The 18,428-nt window shown below is 37.3% G+C and overlaps 1 protein-coding gene across 7 annotated transcripts in view; it reads left to right on the top strand.

The window, feature by feature from the left end:
* The window catches only part of RBM26 (RNA binding motif protein 26), an 81,892-nt gene that overhangs the window by 51,448 nt on the left and 12,016 nt on the right, over window positions 1–18,428 (top strand). For all 7 annotated transcript variants that reach the window (XM_061170773.1, XM_061170777.1, XM_061170774.1 and 4 more), the window contains 5 exons: window positions 8,873–8,998; window positions 9,350–9,424; window positions 10,878–11,045; window positions 13,210–13,314; window positions 17,435–17,635. In XM_061170773.1, coding sequence (XP_061026756.1) covers window positions 8,873–8,998; window positions 9,350–9,424; window positions 10,878–11,045; window positions 13,210–13,314; window positions 17,435–17,635 — 675 coding nt within the window. The remainder of the gene's footprint in view (window positions 1–8,872; window positions 8,999–9,349; window positions 9,425–10,877; window positions 11,046–13,209; window positions 13,315–17,434; window positions 17,636–18,428) is intronic.

Consider the following 18,428-nt stretch of genomic DNA (forward strand, 5'->3'; position numbering starts at 1 on the left):
TTCTTGATGTAGGCTTGTATTGCTATAAACTTCCCTCTTAGAACTGCTTTTGCTGCATCCCATAGGTTTTGGATCGTCGTGTCTCCATTGTCATTTGTTTCTAGGTATTTTTTGATTTCCCCTTTGATTTCTTCAGTGATCACTTCGTTATTAAGTAGTGTATTGTGTAGCCTCCATGTGTTTGTATTTTTTACAGATCTTTTCCTGTAATTGATATCTAGTCTCATAGCGTTGTGGTCGGAAAAGATACTTGATACGATTTCAATTTTTTTAAATTTACCAAGGCTTGATTTGTGACCCAAGATATGATCTATCCTGGAGAATGTTCCATGAGCACTTGAGAAAAATGTGTATTCTGTTGTTTTTGGGTGGAATGTCCTATAAATATCAATTAAGTCCATCTTGTTTAATGTATCATTTAAAGCTTGTGTTTCCTTATTTATTTTCATTTTGGATGATCTGTCCATTGGTGAAAGTGGGGTGTTAAAGTCCCCTACTATGATTGTGTTACTGTCGATTTCCCCTTTTATGGCTGTTAGTATTTGCCTTATGTATTGAGGTGCTCCTATGTTGGGTGCATAAATATTTACAATTGTTATACCTTCCTCTTGGATCGATCCCTTGATCATTATATAGTGTCCGTCTTTGTCTCTTGTAATTGTCTTTATTTTAAAGTCTATTTTGTCTGATATGAGAATTGCTACTCCAGCTTTCTTTTGATTTCCATTTGCATGGAATATCTTTTTCCATCCCCTCACTTTCAGTCTGTATGTGTCTCTAGGTCTGAAGTGGGTCTCTTGTAGACAGCATATATATGGGTCTTGTTTTTGTATCCATTCAGCCAGTCTGTGTCTTTTGGTGGGAGCATTTAATCCATTTACATTTAAGGTAATTATCGATATGTATGTTCCTATTCCCATTTTCTTAAATGTTTTGGGTTTGTTATTGTAGGTGTTTTCCTTCTCTTGTGTTTCTTGCCTAGAGAAGTTCCTTTAGCATTTGTTGTAAAGCTGGTTTGGTGGTGCTGAACTCTCTCAGCTTTTGCTTGTCTGTAAAGGTTTTAATTTCTCCATCAAATCTGAATGAGATCCTTGCTGGGTAGAGTAATCTTGGTTGTAGGTTTTTCTCCTTCATCACTTTAAGTATATCCTGCCACTCCCTTCTGGCTTGCAGCGTTTCTGCTGAAAGATCAGCTGTTAACCTTATGGGGATGCCCTTGTGTGTTATCTGTTGTTTTTCCCTTGCTGCTTTTAATATGTTTTCTTTATATTTAATTTTTGATAGTTTGATTAATATGTGTCTTGGTGTGTTTCTCCTTGGATTTATCCTGTATGGGACTCTCTGTGCTTCCAGGACTTGATTAACTATTTCCTTTCCCATATTAGGGAAGTTTTCAACTATAATCTCTTCAAATATTTTCTCAGTCCCTTTCTTTTTCTCTTCTTCTTCTGGGACCCCTATAATTCGAATGTTGGTGCGTTTAATGTTGTCCCAGAGGTCTCTGAGACTGTCCTCAGTTCTTTTCATTCTTTTTTCTTTATTCTGGTCTGCAGTAGTTATTTCCACCATTTTATCTTCCAGGTCACTTATCCGTTCTTCTGCCTCAGTTATTCTGCTATTGATCCCATCTAGAGTATTTTTAATTTCATTTATTGTGCTTGTCATCGTTTCTTGGTTCCTCTTTAGTTCTTCTACGTCCTTGTTAAATGTTTCTTGCATTTTGTCTATTCTATTTCCAAGACTTTGGATCATCCTTACTATCATTATTCTGAATTCTTTTTCAGGTAGACTACCTATTTCCTCTTCATTTGTTAGGTCTGGTGTGTTTTGACCCTGCTCCTTCATCTGCTGTGTGTTTTTCTGTCTTCTCATTTTGCTTATCTTACTGTGTTTGGGGTCTCCTTTTCACAGGCTGCAGGTTCGTAGTTCCCGTTGTTTTTGGTATCTGTCCCCAGTGGCTAAGGTTGGTTCAGTGGGTTGTGTAGGTTTCCTGGTGGAGGGAACTAGTGCCTGTGTTCTGGTGGATGAGGCTGGATGTTGTCTTTCTGGTGGGTTCGTCCACGTCTGGTGGTGTGTTTTGGGGTGTCTGTGGCCTTATTATGATTTTAGGCAGCCTCTCTGTTAATGGATGGGGCTGTGTTCCTCTCTTGCTAGTTGTTTGGCATAGGGTGTCCAGCACTGTAGCTTGCTGGTCGTTGAGTGAAGCTGGGTCTTGATGTTGAGATGGAGATCTGTGAGAGATTTTCGCCGTTTGGTATTACTTGGAGCTGGGAGGTCTCTTGTGGACCAGTGTCCTGAAGTTGGCTCTCCCACCTCAGAGGCACAGCCCTGATGCCTGGCTGGAGCACCAAGAGCCTTTCATCCACACGGCTCAGAATAAAAGAGAGAAAAAATGGAAAGAAAGAAAAAAAGAGGATAAAATAAAATAAAATAAAGCAATTATAATAAAAAATAAGAAAAAAAAATTATTAAGAGTAAATTTATTAAGAAAAAATTTTTTTTTAATTTTTAAAAATAGATTTATTAATTTTTTATACTAAAAATAAGAAAAAAATTATTTAGAAAAAATTTATTAAGAAAAAAAATTTTTTTAAATAAAAAATATGAAAAAACTTATTAAAAATTTTTTTAAAAATAGAAAATAAGGAAAAAATTATTAAGAAAACATTTATTAGGGAAAAGAAAAAAAAAATTTTTAAGCCAAAAAAAAAAAAAAAAACGGACGGACCTAACCCTAGGACTAACGGTGAGAGCAAAGCTATACAGACAAAATCTCACCCAGAAGCATACACATCTACACTCACAAAAAAAAGGAAAAGGGGAAAAGTTAATATATCCTGCTCCCAAAGTCCATCTCCTAAATTTGGGATGATTCGTTGTCTATTCAGGTATTCAACAGATGCAGGCACATCAAGTTGTTTGTGGAGCTTTAATCCGCTGCTTCTGAGGCTGCTGGGAGAGATTTCCCTTTCTCTTCTTTGTTCGTACAGCTCCCGGGGTTCAGCTTTGGATTTGGACCCGCCTCTGCATGTAGGTCCCCTGAGGGCGTCTGTTCCCCGCCCAGACAGAACGGGGTTAAAGGAGCAGCTGATTCGGGGACTCCGGCTCAGTCAGGCCAGGGGGAGGGAGCGGTACGGAGGAGGCGGGGCAAGCCTGCGGCGGCAGAAGCCGGCGTGACGTTGCAGCAGCCTGAGGCGCGCCGTGCGCTCTCCCGGGGAAGTTGTCCCCGGATTACGGGAGCCTGGCCGTGGCGGGCTGCACAGGCTCCCGGGAGGGGCGGTGTGGAGAATGACCTGTGCTCGCCCACAGGCTGTTTGGTGGCGGCAGCAGCAGCCTTAGCGTCTCATGCCCGTCTCTGGGGTCCGCGCTGATAGCCGCGGCTCGCGCCCGTCTCTGGAGTTCGTTTAAGTGGCGCTCTGAATCCCCTCTCCTTGCACGCCGCGAAACAAAGAGGCAAGAAAAAGTCTCCTGCCTCTTCGGCAGCTGCAGACTTTTTCTCGTGCACCCTCCCGGCTAGTTGTGGTGCGCTAGACCCTTCAGGCTGTGTTCACGCAGCCAACCCCAGTCCTCTCCCTGGGATCCGACCGAAGCCCGCGCCTCAGCTCCCAGCCCCCGCCCGCCCCGGCGGGTGAGCAGACAAGCCCCTCGGGCTGGTGAGTGCTGCTCGGCGCCGAGCCTCTGTGCGGGAATCTCTCCGTTTTTCCCTCTGCGTCCCTGTTGCTGTGGGATCCGCGCTGATAGCCGCGGCTCGCGCCCGTCTCTGGAGCTCGTTTAGGCGGCGCTCTGAATCCCCTCTCCTTGCGCGCCGCGAAACAAAGAGGCAAGAAAAATTCTCTTGCCTCTTTGGCAGCCGCAGTCTTTTTCCCAGACTCCCTCCCGGCTAGCACCGAAGCCCGAGCCCCAGCTCCCAGGCCCCGCCCGCCCCGGCGGCTGAGCAGACAAGCCTCTCAGGCTGGTGAGTGCTGGTCGGCACCGCTCCTCTGTGCGGGAATCTCCGCTTTGCCCTCCGCACCAATGTGGCTGCGCTCTCCTCCGTGGCTCCGAAGCTTCCCCCCTCTACTACCCGCAGTCTCTGCCCACGAAGGGGCTTCCTAGTGTGTGGAAACCTTTCCTCCTTCACAGCTCCCTCCCACTGGTGCAGGTCCCGTCCCTATTCTTTTGTCTCTGTTATTTCTTTTTTCTTTTGCCCTACCCAAGTACGTGGGGATTTTCTTGCCTTTTGGGAGGTCTGACGTCTTCTGCCAGCGTTCAGTGGGTGTTCTGTAGGAGCAGTTCCACGTGTAGATGTATTTCTCATGTATCTGTGGGAAGGAAGGTGATCTCCGCGTCTTACTCTTCCGCCATCTTGCCCCTCCCCCCCATGGAACTTTTAAAAGGGAAATTGTGTGGCATATTTGAAGGAACATTGCATGTCATATAGAGAATTTGGCTGTTAGGATTTAGCAGCTGACATTCTGGATGATCCTGGATAAGTCTTACTGTCTCTGTTTCCTTAACGATAAAATACAGTCATTTAAGTAACCCTTTGATTTTTAAAATTTGTATTTGTTGTGTAATTTTGCTACTTTATTATAAAGATTAAGGAAATGTATGATCATTTCTTTTCATAACTGTTATTGACTAATTTTAATTTTAAAAAATGGATTGGCCTCTGTCAGGATTATTCTGTGGATTACTCAGTCAGGATTATTTTTCTTCCAGAGAAATATGATTTATATAAAATTATTTGCTATGCTGAATTTTCTGGGAACCAAGCTGTTGTAGCAAAAATTGATTACTGACTTAAACATTTTTTTCTTTGATGTTAAAATATTTCTCTGCAAGATCTTCAATCCCTTTGTCTCTTTTAAGCTACTTGGTATTCTTGTAAGAAATAAAATCATTAATTCCTGAAAATATTTGATAAACTTAATTTTAAAGTAAATTCCTGTTGTCCTCACTAGAATTCCCAGTTAAGTTTTGCTACAGAAAACACATCTGTATGCTGCTTTAAGGGAATATCATTAAGTGAACATTGAGATTTATTGAAAGGCTGATTATTTACTTAATATGAAAGTTGACTATATGGTAATTATATATTAATAAGTTTCCTACACATAACTCCTCAGAATACTGTCTTTTTATTGCATTTAAGCAAAGCACTTCTGCTTTAGACACCTGTGAGAACTAGCTTATTGGGAGTGTTGCTTTGAGGCATACTAACTATGTTTCTTTTGTATTTGATTTTAACTTGGGTACTTGTTATTAAAAAATGATACTTGGATGACTTAATTTGTAATAACCTTCTTTTGCAGTAGGTAATTTTTACAAAATACTTTTTTATTCCGCTTTTATCCACGAGAAAAATCTATTTTTCTTTTTTTACAAGTACTAGTAATATTCATGGCTTGTAATATTTTATATAGGAAGTAAGATAAGGTGTTAATGGATTATAACCTCTATTTTATTGGAGAATTGGCTTTTATCTTGGGAAGTAAGAAGTATTAGTGATGTATATTTTAACAACAAAGCATGTGATACTTTTCAGCTCATCTTATGAATTGAAGAGAGCTTTGATACCAGACCTGACAAGTGTACTACAAGAAATGAAAATTACAAGCCAATATCTCATGAACATAAACGCAAAAATCCTAAGTAAAATGTTAGCAAATGTACAGTGATATGAGAAAGATAATACATCCTGACCAGGTAGAGTTTATTCCAGAAATGCAAGGTTGATTTAACATTTGAAAATCATTTATTTCACCATATTAACAAAATAAAGGGTTCGGAGGAGGGATGGGGTAGATGTTGGAGGGAGGGAGAAGGACCCCATGTGATTATCTCAGTAGAAAAAAAAAATGTGGTAAAATTCTTTATTTAGTCACATTAAACATTCTGCAAACTAGGAATATAAAGAAACTTCCTTAATTTTGACAAAGTATATTTGCAAAATAACAAACCCCTACAGCTAACATCTTCAATGGTGAAATATTGAATACTTTCCCCCTGAGATCAGGAACAGCAAAGGATGTCCACTCTCGTCACTTTTTCCAGTAGTATAGGGCCTAACCACTACAATAAGGAAATAAAATAAACTAAATGGCATAAACGTTGGAAAGGGAGAAACAGAACTATGTTTACTCACAGATATGATTGTATATGTAGAAAATCCAAAAGAATTCACAGACGATTGGAATTAATAAGTGAATACAATAAGGTCACTGGAAATAAGGTCAATATGTAAAAATACAGCACATACAGAAACCCTTTTGGAAAATAGAGGTGTGGTTGTTTAGAAAGACCACTATGTTTTTATTATATTCTTAGAATCGTAGCATCATCTTTTCTGTTGGGTTCGTTACTTCCCTCCACTGGTTTCATTTTTAACAGATTTTCTTCTCTTTTGTGACAACTCTATCCTCATCTTTTGAAAAATACAGATATTTCTTGTTATTCAAACTTACTGTCTAAACTCTGGAACCTAATAGATTCAGATAGTGAGCAATATTTGTAATCATATAGTTCACTGTTTCTAAGACATTTTATTTTCACACCTCTGAAATTGGGCTACATCTTATAGTTGTTGGTATTTATGATTATAATTGGCACCCTTTTCCTTTAGTAGGGTTATATTAAATGACAGTGTGTCTCCTAGGCAGTGATATCTTAAGCTCAATGAAATATGTTAGCTGATGTTCTGTTTTTACAGAAGGAAGTTCCTGGAAAAAACAAGGAAGTGAGATGCTTGTAGCAATAAAGGAGTCTTCTTACTGTTATCAGATACTTTTATTCACCTTGCAACAGCAATCCTTAGTGTGATATCTGGTATTAATAACAGTACTTGGAAAGGGAGTGTTCCCTACTCACTGAAATTGGAGAAATGCTGAATTAAACAAATTATATGGGTTTCTTTGCTTCTGGCTTTCTCACAGCTCTTATGATAATGTACATTTTGAAACTAGAAAGTAGGGTTATGATATTGTTTCCAACTTTATTTGAGTATAGAAATCCTTTTTGGGTCACAGCTGTTCAACTTGTTATGGAACCATCATGGCGAAAACAGTTTATGAACACTCAGTCTCTTTCTTCAGCAGATTATCTTGTGTTTCTCCCATTATAAAGTTATTATCTCAGCCTGTATAATCATACAGTTTGACATTGTATGGTGTGGTAAAGTAGCATGGAGTAACTTTTTCTCTAGAATTACAGAGAATGTGACAAGTTAGACTATGAACTAAAATCTGTGTCTACTTTATATTTTACTGAATGCAACCGTTTCATACTTGTTAGTGATACCTTGAGTATTTTCATTATTGAAGAAAATTATCAAAGTTTGATATACATCAACTATTGTAAAGAACCTTTATTTTTAAACATCAGTTGTGCTGTATGGAACTAGTGTAATTACAGTATTCTAGGTTTTTATTTCATTTAGAGGCTAAGACATTCTTGGATACTTAGAATAGTGATGAGTTGCCTAAGCTTTGTGATGTTCCCTAATCTAATTTCATGATAAAAGATTAGAAAGTAGTGTCCAGATTGCTACTTCTCTGATATACCCAGTTATTTACATTTTAGTAGCGAGAAAGTAGGGCTCTTTTTCTCATTGATACTCTTGTATTTATGTAGTTCTTCTAACCTCTTTTAGGTCATGAACTCCTTTAAGACTTTGGAAACTATGTTTTTTCCTCTGGGAAGTTACACTCTTCACACATATGGTTTCATGTTTAGATTTTATAGCATTCATAGCTCTCTTTGAAGGGATCTCTAAACTCCTTTCCAAGAACCAGTAACCAACCACTCTGTGGAACCTAGAACTTTCTGCTTTCGGAGGATAAAAAAGGCAGCCTATACACTTTAATTTTCTTAAATTGACCTTTGTGTGGAAAAGATTATCCACTCTGATCTACCATCATTTCATTTTAACTTGGTGCAAAAGTGTTTATTGAGTATTTGCTGGGTGCCCCGGTGCTGTTCTAGGCACTGAAGATAAAGCAGTGAACCAAGCAAAAAAATCCCTACCCTCATGGAATGAATTTTTGGGTTTGTGAGGACATTAGACACCATCAGGTTGAACTTCTTATTTAATGAGCAAACTGAGGCCCAAGAAGGTACCTGAATTTACCCATTGTCTCATAATTAGTTGGTAGTAAGGTTTAGGTACTAGAAGCAGCACAGAGGAGAAAGACATGTTTTTTTTGTTTCAGGACTCTTACAGTGAAGATAGGGAGAGAGATATAAAATAAATTAATATGTCATCAGGTCATTTTTACTAAATATTTTAATAGGAATAATATTTCATCGAAGGACCTAGGTAGAAGAAATAAATGATTAGAGCTTTGTGGAGGTCTGGAGTGGTTGTGCTGAACCTGAGCTGAGTTTAAGGGAATAAGGTCACTTAAAGTAGGAGCAGTGCTAGCAAAGGAATGGAGAGAGAAAGCAATAAGGTTAATTTCAGAAATGTAAATTACAAATGATCATTTAAAATTGTTTGCAAGACAGCGTCTGATTTCCTCCTGTGCTGTGTTCTTGTGTACAGTTTTTGCTTTAGTCACTAGGAATACTAGTAATGTATTCAACAACTAATATTTTCTCAGTGATATAGTAATGGCAGTGTTTTTTATTGATTTGAAGTTTTTGTATGTTTGCTTTTTGCTTTTCTTCTAAAGGTATATGGTGTTAATTAAAAATTTTTTCACTTTATAGTTTATCCCTCACTCATACCCTTTCTTTCAAATCACTAATGTGACTTAGTTATTACAAATATATAATACTTTTAGTTCAGTGTGCTAGATTTTGACAGGAGTGCTTTAGAGTTTTGAAGGAAATAGTACTCAAGAAATCATGAATGCTTGATACATTTTTTGAGAAATTGAATTTGTATTGGTAGGTGTTGTCTACATCTACTGGCCTAACAAAAACGGTGTATAATCCAGCTGCTTTGAAGGCTGCACAAAAAACCTTACTTGTTTCCACCTCTGCAGTTGATAATAATGAAGCACAGAAAAAAAAACAGGTAAGTATAGTAGTGTACAGAATTTGCAGGTCGGGAAGCTTTTCTGCATGTATGTGTTTTTTCAATGCTTATCATAAAATAGAGCTAAAAGAAAGGTATATGTTGGCTGCCACTGAACTTTTATTTTCCCTAGTATATTAGTAAATATTAATTTTCTTCTTGGAATGAAAGGCTCTCCTGATTGATTTTTGAAACTTGTGTACTTATTTAAGCTTTACATAGGAAAACTTTGCATTTCATTTTTGTTGCCAAGCTTCTTCAGTTACAACCAGTTCTGTCTTCTTGGGTAATTCCATTTATCGGAAAGGTAAATGGTAAATATCCTAATAATGTTTTTGATCCCTTCTCTAGGAGGCACTGAAACTTCAGCAGGATGTAAGGAAAAGAAAACAAGAAATTTTAGAAAAGCACATTGAAACACAGAAGGTAAAATATTAAAGTTAGATTTGGCAAAATATATTTATAAGTGTCATAATTTTTAGTGAATTTAATCTTACACTCTATAGATAGTCCTGAAAAACATATTTACTGTAATTGATAATGGTAAAACTGAAATATTTATCAATAATAATGTATATATTAATTGATAAAATGTTGGGGATGAAGTGTATTACATTGTGTAATATACATTACACAGTGGACTGGGAAATGGATTAGTTTAAACTGAGCTATGACTATCAACTTGAAATGAAAATAAGGAATATTTATCCAGGTATGTTGCTGCACAGTAGTTCAATAGATAGTAAATGGAACCTTTTTCTCATTGTTGACATATGTACCTTTCTTTAATTGGCTTGGGATCCTCTAGTCCTATGTTGTCTGGTACAGCAGCTAAGAGCCACATCTGACTATCAGGTACTTGAAATGTGTCTAATCCAAATTGAGATGTGCTGTAAGTGTGAAATACATACCAGATTTCAAACACGTAGTATGAAGAAAAATGGTAAAACATCCCAGTAATTTTTGTTGAAATGTTACTTTTGATAAAATGAGTTAAATAGAATATGTATTTAATTAACTTTAATGTATCTCTTTTATCTTTGTAAGGTGGCTGCTAGAAAATTAAAAATTATGTGGCTTGCAGTATTTCTTTTGTACAGTGTTGCTCTAGTTATGACATTTAATTAGTGTCAATTCTTGATTATGTCTGGTAATAAAAGTTATGACACTTGAAAATATTGAAAATACACAAACTTTTACCTTTTGGTTTAAAATGTATGTCTTTTCTAATTTAAATCTGTATGTACTTGATAAAGAGACATCACAATGCTTTACACCCAAAACTGAAACCATCTTGACTCAGAGAACCTATAATACTTTGTGATGTCTTCTCCATATTACCATGTTTATCTTCTTACTTCCTATCTATGTTGGGCATATTGTTCTTAGCCTAGCCAGTTACTGTTCCCTCTGACAAAGAAAGTAGGTAACTAAATATGCCATTTTTCTAATATCTCATATGAAGGGAAACCGTAAAACTTTTCCTCTGATTCTTTCTGGGTTGCGGACTATGTTTGGAGTGGGAATACTTAGAATCAGTAATATCAGCAAGTGGATTAGAAAGTAAGATTGTTGCTATTTCAAAATGACAGCTTTTCAGGGATTGAATTAAATTTCTTGTGGTTGTATGCTTTGAACTTATGTTCTAAGAGACTTAAATAGTAATATAGTTCTTCACAGCGTAAACCAAGATTAAGACTTGAATTGAGATAGTTAGCATCACCAATCTGCTATTCTGCTATCTCAGTGATTGTAAGCCTTGTCATGAATACATAAACTAAAAGTAGCAGTTATTTATTTTTATATTTACTTTGCCCTGTTTGCTTTTTAAATAATAGTAGGAATGTGTCTTATATATTTGTTTTAAAAAATTTGCCAGATGTTAATTTCAAAACTGGAGAAAAACAAAGCAATGAAGTCTGAAGATAAAGCAGAAATAATGAAAACTTTAGAGGTTTTGACAAAAAATATTACCAAGTTGAAAGATGAGGTCAAAGCTGCTTCTCCGGGACGCTGTCTTCCAAAAAGTATAAAAACCAAGACTCAGGTATTTCAGTTTGTGTTGTTATTCATATTACTACTTGTTAAAAAAAACATTAAAACACTACATTATTTAAGATTCAGTTTTCCTTTAGCTAATATTCTTTGTTTAAAATTTGATCATTATATACTACCATTCTTCTCCTTCTCTAGTAATTAATAAGTAAATAAACACAAACAAGCAAACTCTACTCATCTTTTGAACCCTGCACATTGTAGTTAGAAAGTCAATTGTAGTTAGAAAGTCAGTAATTAGACAAATAGTTTCGGATAATCTTGAAAAGGTAGCTAGAGGACAAAACGATATAGGTACTGGAATGCTTGACTGAGGAGTTTGAGCTTTATTTTTGTAAGTAATTGGTGGTATAAAATATTAATGAACAGAGAGGTAACAATCTGATGTCACTGTACAGAATGAATGATTTTTTCTTTTAATAAATTTATTTATTTATTTTTATTTTTTGGCTGCATTGGGTCTTCATTGCTGCACACGGGCTTTCTCTAGTTGCGGCGAGCGGGAGATACTCTTCGTTGTGGTGCACGGGCTTCTCGTTGCAGTGGCTTCTCTTGTTGCAGAGCATGGGCTCTAGGCACGCAGGCTTCAGTAGTTGTGGCACGCGGGCTCAGTAGTTGTGGCTCGTGGGCTCTGGAGCGCAGGCTCAGTAGTTGTGGCACATGGGCTTCGTTGCTATGCGGCATGTGGGATCTTCCTGGACCAGGGCTCGAACCCATGTCCCCTGCTTTGGCAGGCAGATTCTTTAACCACTGCACCACCAGTGAAGTCTCCAGAATGAATGATTGAAAGGGAGAAAATTCAGGTAGATTAACTGATTAGATACAAAAAAATGAGCAAGTTAATTTCAGATGACAATAAGTGATTTAAAAAAAAACCCATGGAGTTATACAATACTTATACTTAGTGTGTGTGTATGTGTGTATTTGGGGTGTGTGTATGTATGTATATATGTGTGTATGTATATATATAAAATCATGAGTTTATATTGATATTTCTCATTCTAATCTAATACCACAGGGTTCTTCTTTTCTTTCTCTTATGCCATATCTCCGTGTTCCCATGATGACAACTTGGTTCCCACTAACATCAATACAGTATACGTTTGCACAGTCCTGTAATCCATTCAAATAGTTCCAGAATTGCTAAAACAATACCACTTCCAACAACTAACTAAATATAAAATTAAGAATTTGTTTGCATTCTTTACAACCTCATAATATACTCCACTAAGAGTGTCGAGTCAAACCTGTGGTGTAGGATCATGTGTTTTTCCGTTCGTGTGGTTATGTTATTAATTTGATAAAGTTAGGTTTATTTCTGTCTGTATTCAGTTTTGGATCCCCCTCCCTGTCATTCTTGCTGACTTAATTTTATTTTTTGAATAAGTAAAACATTAACATGATTCAAAAGTTATATACTATATAAAAAGGTTTATATAAACGACCATTCCCCTTTGAGCCCTGACACTCTGTTCCCCACTCTTCCCTCCCTCTTGGTGTGTGTGTGTGTATTCTTTCCTACGTAAAAGCATACTGTATATTCCTCATTAACACCTTGGTGTTTTTTTCTTTTCAGTTATTTCCTGAAAATTACTCCATATCAGTCCATAGAAATCTCACTCTGGCTTCTGTATGGAAAATGAATTATAGGGAAATCAGTGGACGTAGGAACAAGTTAGGAAGCTGTTGCAGTAGTGTAGACCAGAGGTGACTGGTGGCTTGAACTAGGATGGTAGGACTGGAGATAGAGAAGAAATGTACGGATTAAATGGGAATGTGTAAAAAATTCTTTGTAAAAAGTTTTGTATAGGGCTTCCCTGGTGGCGCAATGGTTGAGAATCTGCCTGCCAATGCAGGGGACACGGGTTCGAGCCCTGGTCTGGGAAGATCCCATATGCCGCGGAGCAACTAAGCCCGTGTGCCACAACTACTGAGCCTGCGCGTCTGGAGCCTGTGCTCCGCAACGGGAGAGGCCGCGACAGTGAGAGGCCCGCGCACCGCGATGAAGAGTGGCCCCTGCTCGCCGCAACTGGAGAAAGCCCTCGCACAGAAACGAAGACCCAACACAGCCATAAATAAATAAATTTATTTAAAAAAAGTTTTGTATAAATGCAGGATATTGTCATCACCTAAAATATTTCATTACTATTTTCTAGATGCAGAAAGAATTACTTGACACAGAACTGGATTTATATAAGAAGATGCAAGCTGGAGAAGAAGTCACTGAACTTAGGAGAAAGTATACCGAATTACAGCTGGAGGTATGTTTCATGATAGCCACACAGTACGCTAAAGAGAAGTAGTTGTAGTCTTGATGGTTTATTTGAAAATATATTCTTCTCATTCTGGTCAACAGTCGTTGGCAGTCTCTGGCAAACATATTGGGAGTTGATGTAGAAAAGAGGGAAGAGGTTAGCAAATCTTTCAGAACCAATAGAAAATCTCTTAGTATTTAATGAGGGATGATAGCCATTCTACTTTTATACACAAGGCCCTCTACTTCTAGTGAATTTTGTTCCTTTTCTATTTTTGGTTTGTTTTTCTTCCTAGGACCAAAATCTATTAAAGTCTTTTCAGATATACTTAGGGAGATATTCTGTGCACATATAGGCATGTTATGTTGAGTTCCTATAAGGATCAGACTTCTGGTGGTAGAATTATATTGAAGAACATGCTTACTTAAGTTTTGCCTATAGATGGTGCTGTGGATGTTAAAGAGAAAAAAACTAACTTCTTATAATTTAGTTATATGATTATTTATATAAGAAAAATCTAGTAAAATTGATCTCTATATGTGAGAATTTTTAACATTTAGCAAAAAGATGTTTTAGAATCAGAATTACATTTTGAAGTACAGGGACATTTATGTCATTAGTGTAGTTGGTACTTGTCTGTATTTATCGTTGCCACAATTTAATTTTTTGTATTTTAGCTTATTCCTTTTGCTTAATCTGAAAATAATGCTTTTTTTCCAAATTTGTTAGCAACTTGATTTTCTTTTTCCAACATAGTAGAAATCTGTATTGAGTACTGGTATCCAGCTATTAAAGACTTTAACATTTAGCAGCCATTGTTCTTGTCTTAAGGCTCTGTCTTGTCTGTCATAGGAAGCCATAGGATGGTGTATTAAACCTGCATATATTTTGCATTCTCTGGAAAACTGATATGGTTGTCTGTGTGTCCTGCCTAAGATAACAAGTTTTGGAAAAGATAGGTTCCTTTTATGTTAATATAGAAATTGTGTTTTCACCATTCTGGAGATTTCATGCCTGTGTTGATGCGACTTTAAAAAAATACATTATCATTTTAAAAATTTTGGCCCATAATTTTAGCAAATAAATAATAGCATTACTAATAGCCTTTATATTATTAGTCCATGTTTTCATTCTTTATCATGATATAGCTAAACACTGAATGACATCTTCTGTTTTTCTTTTATGATGGCCAAACTTTAGTTTGCAATTAATATTAGTATATGCAGTAATGCAGTGTTTGCCAGAGTGTGTTCATTCACCACACCAATTCCATATTTTGTTAATAGGTATTAGTGAAAAAAGCTTTTGAGGCCAAATAAGTTTGGAAGAGGTTATAGTAAACATGGGTTTTGTTTTGATTTTTTTTCCACATTCTATTTTCTATTTTTTTATTTTTTTAACATCTTTATTGGAGTATAATTGCTTTACAGTGGTGTGTTAGTTTCTGCTGTATAACAAAGTGAATCAGCTATACATATACATACATTCCCATATCTCCTCCCTCTTGTGTCTCCCTCCCACCCTCCCTATCCCACCCCTCTAGGTGGACACAAAGCACCGAGCTGATCTCCCTGTGCTATGCAGCTGCTTCCCACTAGCTATCTATTTCACATTTGGTAGTGTATATATAAACATGTGTTTTGTATATGGTTTTCTAGAGGCTTGTAATTTGTGAATCTCCAAAAACACATGTTTAAATACTCAGTATTGCTCAAACTTACTTGTCCAGGGACCCCTTTTTTAAGGAGCATTTTGAAGTTCCTAAGAGTATACTTTTGTATATGCTGTGCTGTTGTTGACATTAATCCTTGACCTTTGAAGTTTATTATTTGGATTTTAGATGATTACTTTAGCTAATGTTAAAATTTACTGTCTTGAGATGAATAAACTAAAATATTTATACTTGCAGAGATTTTGGCAGTGGTGCCTGCTTGACATTTCCACTTGGATGTCTCACATCCTCAGGCTCAACATGTTCAAAATTGTGCTTATTTTGTCCCTAAACTCATCTACACAGTTACCCAAACCAGAAATCTGGGAGTCATCATTGATTTCTCCCTTTCCTTCAGTATTCATACACATTTAATTACCAAGTTTTATACATATTACTCCCCAGTGTATCTTTTTTTCCCTTAGTTAATTAATTAATTAATCTTTGGCTGTACTGGGTCTTCGGTGCTGCGCGCGGGCTTTCTCTAGTTGCGGCGAGCGGGGGCTACTCTTCATTGCGGTGTGCAGGCTTCTCATTTCAGTGGCTTCTCTTGTTGCAGAGCACGGGCTCTAGGCACGCGGGCTTCAGTAGTTGTGGCTCGTAGGCTGAGTAGTTGTGGCTCACAGGCTCTAGAGTGCAGGCTCAGTAGTTGTGGAGGATGGGCTTAGTTGCTCCGCGGCATGTGGGTTCTTCCCAGACCAGGGCTTGAACCCATGTCCCCTGCATTGGCAGGCGGATTCTTAACCACTGCGCCACCAGGGAAACCCCCTCAGTATATCGTAAATGTGTTTATTTTACTTCTCTCTATCTCCGTGGCCACCATTGTAGACTAAGCTTCTGTCTTCAGTTGTTGGCGCTATTGTAGTAGCCTGACTGGTTTCCCAGCTTGTTCTCTTTTCCTTTTACCAGAATAATATTTTAAACACTGATTTGATTACATCACCCTACTTCTGAACTTTAGATGTTTTAATTGATTTTCATGGCTCTTGGGATAAAATCAAAATCTTTAACGTGGTCCTTAAAGTTGTTCATGATCTGGCTCTGCCTGTCTCTCTAGCCTCATCTCTTCATCCCGTGTGGTCCAGCTGTACTGGATTTTATTCCTTCTTAGAAGTACCATGTTCCTTTCAGCCTTGGTTCCTTTGTTCATGCTCTAACCCCCACCCCTCACTCTTGCCTTGCTTGTTCTTTGTACCTTCTTTGATTCATTGAACAAATATTAAGTTTCTGCAGTCTGCTAGCTGCTATTGTAGGTGCTGGGGATAAAGTAGAGAATAAAACAAGGAAAAAAATTCCTCATGGAACTTTTATTCTAGTAGTTTATTCATTGCAGATCTTTAATATTCTATTCAAATCTTTAAGTAGAGCATTTCCTCATTTTTTGAGTCACTTCTCATTAATATAATCAAATAACTTGATTGCTTAATGTCTCTACTCTTCTAGGATTTGAGCTTCATGAGGGTAAAGACTAGACCATAGGAAGTGCTCATTAAATATTTGTGGAATGAAGGAATGGTGTGCTATTCATATAGAGTGATAAAGTGGAATATAAGTTACTATGCTACATTGGTTGTATGATGGTGTTAGTGTAAATGATCAAAATGATGAATTTGAAATAACTGTACATACTGAAGTCAACAGGCAAACAAATGGAAACACTGTATTCGAAAGTCATAACTGGAAAAAATACACTTATGTATATATATAGGTATCTTGTATGTGTACATTATGCTAACTTCTTTTTTTTTTAATAGATTTATTTATTTGTTTATTTTTGTCTGCATTGGGTCTTTGTTGCTGTGCCCGGGCTTTCTCTAGTTGCAGCGAGCAGGGGCTACTCTTCATTGTGGTGCGCGGGCTTCTCATTGCGGTGGCTTCTCTTGTTGTGGAGCACAGGCTGTAGGCACGTGGGCTTCAGTAGTTTTGGCACACGGGCTCAGTAGTTGTTGCTCGTGGGCTCGAGAGTGCAGGCTCTGTAGTCGTGGCTCAAGGGCTTAGTTGCTCCATGGCATGTAGGATCTTCCCAGACCAGGGCTCACACCTGTGTCCCCTGCATTAGCAGGAGGTTTCTTAACCACTGCACCACCAGGGAAGTCCCTATACTAACTTTTGAAGTAACATTCAGCACTGTGCCTTATTTGGAACTCAAGAATTGCTGGTCTTTAATTTCAAAACATTGCTTAAGTTAATGTTATTTTGTTTTCTAAATTCATTAGCTACCTAAATTTGCTTTCACTTTAAAAACTAAAACCCTAACTTAAATTATGAAATCCTTTTGTAGGGCATTATTTGAATATGTAAATATGTATCAAATTGTATAACTCATATCAGATTGTATGGCTCATCTGACTGAGTATAACACTTGGCTCGTGTTAGTAATTGTGATGTTTAACCTATTTGTCTAATCTCTTCTAGGCTGCGAAACGAGGGATTCTTTCATCTGGTCGTGGTAGAGGAATTCATTCAAGAGGTCGAGGGGCAGCTCACGGCCGAGGCAGGGGTCGAGGTCGAGGTCGAGGTGTGCCTGGTCATGCTGTGGTGGATCACCGTCCCAGGGCATTGGAGATTTCTGCATTTACAGAGAGTGATAGAGAAGATCTTCTTCCTCATTTTGCGGTACTTTCTTACTGTCCAACAAAACAAATACTGATAATCATTGTTGGGGATAATGGATATTAAAGGGGAAAGTATGAAAATGAAATGAATAATTTAAACCCATTAATCTCACCAAAGATTTTGATTAATCTATAATAATCCTTTGTTAATTACTTAAAAAACAAGCGCTAGGGGTTTTTTGTTTAATCATTGTCTGGAAGAAATGTTACTATTCTTACACTTAGTAGGCCTTCACATTATGAAAGGAATGATTTAGACCTTATTGTTTCAGAGAGGGAAGTCCTATAGTTTAGTTTCATTTGATATTTACTTTTAGGAAAAATTTAGCATATTGCATGGGCCATCCAGATTTTTAAAAATTAAGATAGAATTTTATTTGTTAATACTGTATTCTTGACCTAGCTAACCTAGAAATGACACAAGACAAAATTTTGGAATACGATCTTGACGTTGCCTTAGTTGGTGCCAGGGTATAATTAAAGGGAGTCAGTCTAATGGCAATGGACTTCCTTCTACGAGGAAGGAGAATAAGATTCTAGTCCCTGCTAATCCATTATTTTACTTGGATTTCCTGGGATCTGTTGGGTTCATGTGCAGAATGGAGATTATATCTGCCTAAAGCCCTTTTCAACTTAAATGTTATGATTCTTAGTGGTATCCCAAAGGTTAGTTACTAAGCATTGGTCTTGCCTGCAGCATTAGAGTAATTGCTCTGGAGATATCAAGTAAATAACCAGTTCTTTACCCTCAAGGATTTTACATATAATGGTTTAACACAAACCAGTTAAAGTAA

The sequence above is a fragment of the Eubalaena glacialis genome, chromosome 16, assembly GCF_028564815.1.
Source record: "Eubalaena glacialis isolate mEubGla1 chromosome 16, mEubGla1.1.hap2.+ XY, whole genome shotgun sequence".
Classification (NCBI taxonomy): domain Eukaryota; kingdom Metazoa; phylum Chordata; class Mammalia; order Artiodactyla; family Balaenidae; genus Eubalaena; species Eubalaena glacialis.